Raw genomic sequence first — 9,818 nt, forward strand, 5'->3', positions numbered from 1 at the left:
GACAGAGTCTCACTCTGTCACTCAGGCTGGAATGCAGTGGTGCAGTCTCAGCTCACTGCAGCCTCCACCTCCCAGATTCAAGTAATTCTTGTGCCTCAACCTCCCAAGTAGCTGGAATTACGGACACTCACCACCATGCCCAGCTAATGTTTGTATTTCTAATAGAGACAGGGTTTCACCATGTTGGCCAGGCTGGTCTCAAACTTCTGACCTCAGGTAATCCACATGCCTCAGCTTCCCAAAGTGCTGGGATTACAGGCGTGCACCACCATACCCAGTTAATTTTTGTATGTTTAGTATAGACAGGGTTTCACCATGTTGGACAGACTGGTTCTGACCTCAAGTGATCTGCCCACCTCGGCCTCCCAAAGTGCTGGGATTACAGGTGTGAACCACCGTGCCCAGCCGTGAATCAGAATTTCTGGGAGTGGGTCCACCACACTTTTAACAAGGCCTGCAGGGGATTTGATGTGTGCTGCAATGTAAGAACCACTGGCTGAGGAAGCCATGAAAAAGAGAGGGTTCCTCAGTCTTTGCTTTCAGGGACACTGGTAAAAGATGGGAGGCCCAGAGCCAGGCAAGTTGGGATCAGATCAGGGGAGGAAGAGAAAAGTGGCCCTGTGTCCCTCCCACAATCACCCACTATTGGCTTCAGGCCAAGATCAGCCTTCTCAGGCAAAGGAGATTCACCTGGAGCTGAGAATCTGACTCTTGGCTCTGGCGAACAGCTCAACTCAACTCCTCATCTTTGCACAGACACTGGCTCTTGTACGGTGGTTTGAATCCAGTCCAAAGACGTATCCCCCTAAAAATGTCTCCCTCTATCTTGCCTTCTGCCATAAAAATACTTGGTGGATCCCCGTCTTACTACCCCCAATTCAAGGACTCACAGGTTAACTTGAGATACCACCAACAGCAGCTTGGCTCAGCTGGGTTGGTTGTGTGACAGCACCTGGTGATTGATTGACAGCCATTCAGGGCCAGGATACCTGACTGAGGTTCTGACCCAGGGGTGGATGATCCATTAGGCCCACGTTTAAAAACAGCAGCACCGCAGGATAGGGGCAGCACCTGGGTGTGGAAGGGAGGGTCTGGGGCTGGGAGAGGGGGTGGGAATTCTTATGCCTGGCTGGGTCTTAGCCTGGCTGACTTCCCATGTCTAGGGTTTGACCTTCTTCCTTCAGAGGTGAGTTTCCTGCCATGGGGGTTTGGGTGAGCCCCCAGCACCAGCATTTTGGGGGCTTTGGAAAGAGAGTTGTCTGGTAAGGGGGTGGGGATCTCTGTGTTCCTAGCTCTGGGAGAGAGAAGAGAAGGGAATCGGTGATACTGACTCTTCTTCCTGCTCTTTCTAGAAAGCCTTGTTATGTTCTTAGGGTGAAATTCTGGCGAATTTGGAGTCTGAAGCCCTGGTTAAATAGCTTCACTGCTTTTAAGCTTTATGTAGCCTGCAAAAAGGGGTCTGAGAAGCGGTGGTCTCTGCTGGAAGTTTCTCTGCTCCATACTCAGTCCTGGTGTCTCCAATTAGAGGATGCCTGATGCAAGTCAGGCAGAGTGTGTTAAATTATTTAAACAACTAAGAATCAGGAGGATCAACATTTGGGGCAAGATGAGAAAGGCTCCAGATCCAACCATTTTTAACATAGGTTTGAATATCCAGAAATGCAGAAAAGGTACTGAGTTATGCAGTGACAAATCTCCCTCCCATGCTTCTTTCCTATTTGCCAATTTCCATCTCGGAAAGGCAACCACTGTTTCTAATTTCTTATGTACAAAGATAAATTTAATTTCCATTTTTCTTTTACATAAAAGTTGCACCTTTGGCACATTTTTCTGAACCTTGCAGTTTTCACCCACTTATTAATACACCTTGGAATATTCCATATCAATGTATGTGTCCTTGTTATTTTATTTTATTTATTTTGAGACAGAGTCTCACCCTGCCACCCAGGCTGGAGTGCAGTGGCGCAGTCTCGGCTCACTGCAACCTCCACCTCCCAGGTTCAAGCAATTCTCCTGCCTCAGCCTCCTCAGTAGCTGGGACTACAGGTGCGTGGCACCACACCCAGCATATTTTTGTAGTTTTAATAGAGATGGGGTTTCACCTTGTTGGCCAGGCTGGTCTCGAACTCCTGACCTCGTGATCCGCCCGCCTCAGCCTCCCAAAGTGCTGGGATTACAGACGTGAGCTACTGTGCCCAGCCATGTCCTTGTTGTTTTTAATAGCTGCATACTATTCTACCATACAACTATACTCTAACTTACTGCACCAGTCCTCTCCCATGGCCATTTGGGCTTTGGCCAGTCATCTGCCAAATCCCAGGCTGGAATGCAGTGGTGCAATCTTGGCTCTGCAAAGGTTATAACAAACAAACAATGTTCCAACATTGTCACAAACAATGCTGCTGTTCTCCAGCTGGTACATCTCTTATTTTGCATATATCCAAGTGCACCTCTAGGGTACATTTTTAGAAGTGGAAGTACTAGGTTAAAGGTCACTGCATTGGTAATAATGGTGGATATTGCCTTCCTTCTAATAGGGAGGTAGGAAAGGAGGTGGTTTAGAGCTATGCAGGACAGGGTTCGAACCTCCTCTCTGTGTTTTCTCACAGTTTGATCATGGACCCAATGCTCTCTGAGCTCCAGTTTTAAAAAATCTATAAAATGGGGCCCATATAGTTGTGAGCGTAAAATGAGATCAGCTATGTAAAGCATTTAATTCAGGGCCAACCACACAGAGAAGTAAAACTCTCCCCTGCATCTTCCCAAGGGCAGGCAGCCTGGGCGTCCCCCCGTGCTTGCCATAGAGTTCGTGGGTGTTTGAGAGGCAGCTGTTGAGCCTGGCTGTCAAACTGGTGGTTCTCACTGGAAGATCCTTTCCCCACCCATTGTCTTGTCCCATCCCTAAGGCTCCTGATATGCTCTGTTCCTAGAACCCTGGGTGTCTTCAGGGCCTTCCTAGGGCTGACTGTTGGTCAGGAGCCTTCCTGAAGGGAGGGTGTTTGGTCTGCTTAAATCTTCAAAGGTCTGGTCCCTGACACAGGCCTCAAATAAGTGTACTATCTTCCATTGATTATTTACCACTAGCCTTGTACAATGCCGAGTATTCTACTTGAGTGATTGTAGCCAGTTCTCAGAATTATCCCATAGTGTAGGAAATAGTAATCACCTCCAAGCCAACTTCATCATTAGATAGCCTTGCCCCGTCCAAGTAGGACACCTTATATTCTCATGTTCTCTTGGGGTTTCCTCCAACCCGTCTAGGAGGTAAGAGACACATGGTGTGTGTGGAGTTTCCTGTTGCCTTATATTTTATTTAGCTTAGGTATGAGCCCTCACTGGAAATATGTACAGCCCGATGAAAAGGTGAGTTTGATTTTTTTGAAACAGAGTCTTGCTTTGTTGCCCAGGCTGGAGTGCAGTGGTGTGATCTCACCTCAGTGCAACCTCTGCCTCCTGGGTTCAAATGATTCTCCTGCTTCAGCCTCCCAAGTAGCTGGGATTATAGGCATGTGCCACCAGGCCGGCTAATTTTTGTATTTTTAGTAGAGATGGGGTTTCACAATGTTGGCGAAGCTGGTCTCAAACTCCTGACCTCGTGATCTACCTGCCTTGGCCTCCCAAAGAGCTGGGATTACAGACGTGAGCCACCGCGCCCAGTCAGTGAGTTTGATTTTTAAATGACCAGAAATGCAGTCCATGTGCATAAAAGGAAAAACTCAATGCCTGGCACTAACATCTCAAAGTGCCTGTATGACGCTTTCACCCTTAATGTCATTGCCGCCAACACCTAATAGAAAAAGTTAGTTGGCAACCAGTCTTGTGAATCTTTTCATCAAAGGAGGCATTCTCTGCCCCTTCTAAAGAGACCCTACAGAGCACATAAGCATAGCTGCCTCTCCTTTTTCTTTCACCTTACAGGGGATCAGGACACATTGGGAACCCGGGATCTGTTTGGCGGGTCTGTTTCTCAAGACCTAGAACCAGGTGGTCCAGGCACCTCACTGATCTAAGAACGTGAGTGGCAAGAAGGAAGAGGCATCGTTCAGAATGCTCGGGGCTGATGGTGAGCCAGAGGAGAGGAGGGATGTACCAGAAAGCTCTGGCGTTTCCTCTCAGCCTGAGCCACAAGTGCAGCACCAACTGGGCAGTCTGTATGGAGTGCCCTGGCAGCCCCCGGGCCCCCCAATACAGCATAGCCCTGCTGATCAAGAGACAAGCACGGTGACCCAGCAGCAGTGGCACCTCCAGGGCCTGGGTAGATCTGAGCTCCAGGCCGCTGGGCTCCCTGAGGCACAACTAGGAGAAGCAGCAGAGTCCAGCCCAAGCAGGTCTTGCTTGAACACGACTGGGTGGGGATGGCAAACTGGCCTGGGGAAAGGGGATCCCAGCAGGAAGCTCTGTGGCTCACGCTCTGTCTCCCTCCCTCTCTCCGTGTGTCATAGCTTCCTACTGGGTTCTGAGGTTGGTGAGTACCAGTCATGGTGGTGCATGTGGTCCCCCAAGCTGGGCCCCAGATGGGGGACTGGGAACGGGAGCCTGGCGTCAACAGAGCAGCCTCCTCCCTGAAGCATGGGACTCTGTGAGCAGGTCGGCATTGCTCTTTCCCTGCAGGCCAGCCTTACTCTTCTTCCCCTCCCAGTGAAGAAGTCCTGTCATTGCTCAGAGCAATTGTAAGTGTCTCGTTTTGTTTCGTACTCAGGATCTTTCCTTTCCCACCTACCCCCAATCAAGAAACCACGTGTACGCACTTTCACTCTCTCTCCCATAGGTAGGGGGGTGTCCTAGGCTCCTGCTGCTTTTGAGCTATGTTCCCTGTTCCCCCATCCTGAGAAGTAGGGTCTTCAGCTCAGTGTCATTTCTTTAAGAGCTGTGACCCTGGGAACCAGGGGCCAGGTTCTGCGGTTGGGTGGGTGGATGGGTGGATGGGTGGGTGGTTAAGAATCTAGCTGGAAGACAGGCGTGGGCTCTCCTATTAATGATAGCAGGTCAGGGCCACTGCTACCCACCCTCTCCTTGCCCAGCCCCCCATTCCAGATGAAGTTGTGGTCAGGCAGAAGAGGGCCCCACACGGCTCCTGGAAGGTTGGCACACTCCTCCATGGAAAGAGAGTCTATGCTGTGGCCATCAGCGGCTCAACCCACCACGTGTACACGTGTGGCTCTGGCTACATCAGGGTGTGGGATGAGAGTGCGCTGCAGGCGGGGAACAAGGCCCCTCAGGCCCAGCTGGATTTGCAGGTGAGGGGGATCCAAAGCAGGACTCAGGGAACTCCGACAGGGCCTCTGATTTGAGACCCAGGGTCAGTGCCCTGAGGGGATAGCAGTGTGTGAACCCTTCCTACAGGATCCCCAGGACTGTGTTGTCACCTGCAAGCTGTTCCCTGATGAGCAGAGCCTGATCACAGGGGGTGCATCCCAGGCCGTGACTCTCTGGGACCTGGCACCCACCCCCCAGGTCAGGGCACGGCTGACCTCAACAGGCCCCACGTGCTATTCTCTGGCTGTCTCCTCTGATGCCCATATCTGTTTGGCTTGTTTCCATGGATTTGTTGAGATTTGGGATTTGCAGAACCAAATCTTGATCAGGTATGACCTCCCTCCAGAGCCACGCAGGTGTACCTGGGGGAGGGCTTGCCAGTGAGGCTCACTCTCCTCTCTTTGCATTAGGGCTGGGCGAGTCAGTGTAGAGGATATACCTGGGGTAGTCCTACGGGCTTCCTGACCCTGAAACTTCCCGGGGGCCCAACCCACTCAGTGACCGTCTGAGTTGTTTTTCCACCCACCAGGAAGCACGAAGTTCCTGTATACGGGTCGCGATGTGTGGACATCACCGGCAATATATTCTGGACAGGAGGTGAAGACACCACCCTGTATTCCTGGGACCTGAGGAACTACCAGAGGCTGCACCAACACGACTTACAGAATGAGGTGCCTGGCTGGCCACCACTGGCAGAATGCCACCTGCAGTGGAGTGATGCATGGAGGCAGGGGTGGGAGTGTGAGCTCGAGAGGTGGGCACAAAGCATGGCGTTGGCAACTTTGAGTGCTGACCTCAAACCTGCTTCTACAAACAGATCCTCAGCATTACCCATGACCCCGGTGAAGAATGGGTATTGGCGGGCTTGAGAACAAGTGATATTGCATTCCTTCACACTCGTCGGAATGAGCAGTTTAAGGCTCTCATGAAAAAGTACACCCGTCACCACAGCCTCAAGTTTGCCTCCTGTGGTGAGTAAGAAGCCAGGTGACACCTCTGGGTGTCCGATTTTGAACTTGCTGTCATCTCTTTTTTCTCTATTCACCCCCCTTTCCTTTTCTGGCTCCCTCCGTAATGGGAGATCCTGCACAGAATGTTAGCCCGAAGACGCAGGCAGATTGAAGAGGCATGAACCCAATCCGATTGTTCTGTTGTTCTCTGATAGCCATGATCCTGTGTGTGGTAGGAGGGTGGGGGCAGATAAGGGAATGGCTTGGGTCGTGTGTCTGATTTTCATAGATAGGGAAACTGAGGCAGAGAAAGACTTGCCCTTAGTCTGGTTGGGGACAATGCTGGAACTAGAATGCAGGATTGGTCTCTGGCCTCTCATCTGTTCGTTCCTTCACCAGGGAGCTATTTTGTGACTGCGATAGATACGCGCCTCAGTGGCTTGGAAGCACCTTCTCTACAAAAGTTGTTTCAGGTACTGAACTCAGAGAGATGCCTGAACCCAGGCACTCGGAGCTTATAGCTCCAGGTCCCAGTTGGTTGGATTCCAGTGGGTGTTGGAAAACACCTCTGAGATGGCACCCAGGGCCATTTTACAGAGTAGAGGAAAGAGGACTTCAGATCCTATGAACTCCCAAGTCACCTTGAGCCCTAAGACCTGGCCCTGTCCTCCACCTGAGCCTTAGGTCTACACTGAGCCTTGAAACAGCCCTAAATGAAGCCTCCATGTCTGGCCCAATCCTTGACCCAAATGTGATCCCTTTTTTGGCCCTTCCATCCATCTAGATAGAGGAGTCTTCAGGTATCCTGTGCTGTGACGTATCCTCTGACAACCAGTATCTGGTCATGGGCTCCAAGAGCAGTGCCACCGTCTGCCAGCTCTTGTATTAAAGGTGGCATGGCATGGTCCTGCCAGTGAAGACCCAGTCTTTGGGCTGGTGTGGCTGTGAGGATGGCTTCAGGGTGCTGGACACCTCTAACACCTGCCATCCCCTCTGCTTTAGCTTGAGTGGCAGGTCATTCCTGCCCTCCAATACCCCGCTTTCAGCCCACACTCCCAGATTTTAATCAGATGGCTTAGAGCTTTTTCCATTGTTATCTTTCTACTACTGATTTCTGGGATTTGGTGGGAAACTTGAGATCCCTTTGTAATGAATAAAATAGCAAAGCAGAAAGCAAAATGGCCTGGATATGTGTCCCTTTCTTTCAAGTCACAAACTCATTGTGATGGATTGCTTATGCCTTCAGCAAATTCCAGGGTGGGGAAGGAATTTTAGACCAGATTTAATTTTGTTTGTAAACTTTTTTTTTTAAGTGGGGAATTTTTGGAATCTTAAAGCTCAAGAAATGTAAGACCACGTACCAACTTTCAGACTGTGATAGATAGACCAACAATGCTCAACTCTTGACCCAGGTAAAACTCCTAGAGCTGGTCTAGCCATTTTCTGAGGACAGGTTCCCTTTTTGTGCCTAATTTCAATGATGGAGAAGCTCCTTGCTTCATGCTACTTCACTGTATTGGACTTTTTAAAAGTCCTGATGCTAATTCCGGTGTTTGGTGCTAATCAAAGCTATGTAGCTCACTGTTTCAGGACAGTTTCCTCATGTTTGAAAATGTGACAGTGTAGTAGTTTATCTGGGCTTCACTGGGCTGGAAAGGCCCCAGCTCCTGGAAAAAAAAGCCATAAGGCCTGCTTTCTAGTCTTCTTCCATTAGCGTCCTCTTTTTGGCTTGGTGTTTGTATAGCTGAGACTGCCAGCTGCCCACTGAAGTTCATGGCTTAGAGTTTTCCCTGGGAGGAAGCTGCAATGCCAAGGGCCAAGTTTGCCATCCTTTGCAACATGTAGATATTGTCAGGAACTTAGTTCTTGCCAGTGGATCATGAGTGAATAATATGTGTCAGCTTTGGGCTAGGCCTAAAGAAGTAGGACTCTTCCCTCCAGGGTCTCCTTCCACTTCTACCAGCTCAAGGCAAATGATGTGGAGGCCCCAGGGCATTGCAGAAACACAGGGTAGAAGCAGCCTCTGTGCATGAGTCAGACATCGAGATAAGCTGTTCACTTTGGACTATTGCATGGAAGAAAACAAACCCAAAGGAGATATCACTTACCATCTGTTAGAATGGCTAGAGTAAAAAAGACAGTAATAAGTGTTGACAAGGATATGGAGAGATTGGAATCCTCATATATTGCTGATGGGATTGGAAAATGTTGCAGTCACTTTGAAAATGTTTGGAAGTTCTTCAAAATGCTTAACATAGAGTTACCATATGATTCAGTAATTCCACTCCTATGTCCAAGAGAATTAAAAATAAAGACACACAAGTTGGGAGGGTAATAATTGGGAGTGAGAATACAAGAATTTTAAAATGCTTTCTGGAAATAAGAGTCCTAATTAATAGCAGTGTTGATAAATCAAGGAGTAGCATTGTAATCTCTAGGTTAATTGCTAAAAAGAATATTAAACAAGTGTATAGCTTCCAAGCAAAGAGGTAAAATATTGGAATAATATATAATAATAATCCAAAAACAGAGAGAAAAGGAAAAAAGGAACAAAGAACCTGAAAAGGAAAAGCTTACTGAAATGATAGATTTGAATCCAAATATAGCAGTAATTACATTAAATGTAAGTGGTTTAAATGTTCCTATTAATCTGTAGAGATCATATAACAATTTAAAAAATCACAACTGTGTTTGAAAAATACATTAAAACATAAGGGCACAGAAAGTACAACATAATGAAGATACTTTCTACACAAATCGAAGAAAGTTGATGTTAATATTAGACAACATATAAAACAAAAAATATTTGAGATAAAGGTGAACATTTCCTAAGTGTTCAGTTCAGGTTCAATGCATTAGGAAGCACAATAATTCTATTTTTATGCAGTTGTTATTGTAGCCTCAAAATACAAAAAGAAAAATCAACAAATTAAGACAAATTTATATCTCACAGTGACCAGCAGTTCAAATAGACAAAAAATTTATAAGGGTACAGAAGCTTTGAATAACATGATTAGAAAACTTAGAACAAGGCATACAACCACTACAGAATACACCCCTACCCCGCCCACACACACAGCATTTACAAACCACCATATACCTGAGCCATAAATTTCAAAGGATTTAACTTTTACAGAATATATTATTTGACCACAATGCAATTAATATATAAATAATAAAAACATAACTAGAATTTTTCTATTTTGGAAATTAATAAATATACTTCTAAATAACTAATAGAGAATAAACTACAAAATAATTAGAAGATATTGTAATGAAAAATACAGAAGGATTCAGCTAGAGATAGAATCAGAGCTTGTCATTTAAGTCACACCCCATCCCCCTCTCCTAGATCTCTTGAGGCTGGGTGCTGACTGCCTGGGTCTTCCTGGCTCTTGGAAGCTGTGTCTGCAGCCAGGGTGGAGACAAGGCCTTTCTCCTAGGCGAGGAAGGTCGGGGAAAACAGATTGGAAGTGGTCTAGGAGACTGTGATTTTCACAGATGTTGCCAGAGGAATTGGCTCAGTTTAGCTTTCAGCAGCGCTTAGTGTCCATTTGCCTACATTCACGCCAACAGTGTGTGTTTTCTCATTTGTGGAGGGTTTTGTTTTGT

At 47.5% G+C, this 9,818-nt stretch overlaps 1 protein-coding gene across 1 annotated transcript; it reads left to right on the forward strand.

The window, feature by feature from the left end:
- Positions 1–4,084: 4,084 nt before the first annotated feature.
- LOC105526411 (transducin-like enhancer protein 2) lies at positions 4,085–7,095 on the forward strand. Its single transcript, XM_011962415.1, has 8 exons — positions 4,085–4,221; positions 4,640–4,670; positions 5,022–5,237; positions 5,344–5,585; positions 5,786–5,927; positions 6,074–6,227; positions 6,606–6,679; positions 6,991–7,095. The coding sequence occupies exons 1-8, from the start codon at positions 4,085–4,087 to the stop codon at positions 7,093–7,095; spliced, it is 1,101 nt and encodes a 366-aa protein (XP_011817805.1).
- The last annotated feature ends 2,723 nt before the right edge of the window (positions 7,096–9,818 follow it).

Source organism: Colobus angolensis, unplaced genomic scaffold, assembly GCF_000951035.1.
Source record: "Colobus angolensis palliatus isolate OR3802 unplaced genomic scaffold, Cang.pa_1.0 Scaffold116, whole genome shotgun sequence".
NCBI classification, from domain to species: domain Eukaryota; kingdom Metazoa; phylum Chordata; class Mammalia; order Primates; family Cercopithecidae; genus Colobus; species Colobus angolensis.

Excerpts from the sequence above, each read along its gene's own strand:
- LOC105526411 (XM_011962415.1), top strand. The coding sequence starts at position 4,085 with ATGTACCAGAAAGCTCTGGCGTTTCCTCTCAGCCTGAGCCACAAGTGC. Across the intron at positions 4,671-5,021 it reads TGTCATTGCTCAGAGCAATT|CCCCCCATTCCAGATGAAGT; the intron begins GTAAGTGTCTCG and ends CTCCTTGCCCAG. Across the intron at positions 5,586-5,785 it reads CAGAACCAAATCTTGATCAG|GAAGCACGAAGTTCCTGTAT; the intron begins GTATGACCTCCC and ends TCCACCCACCAG.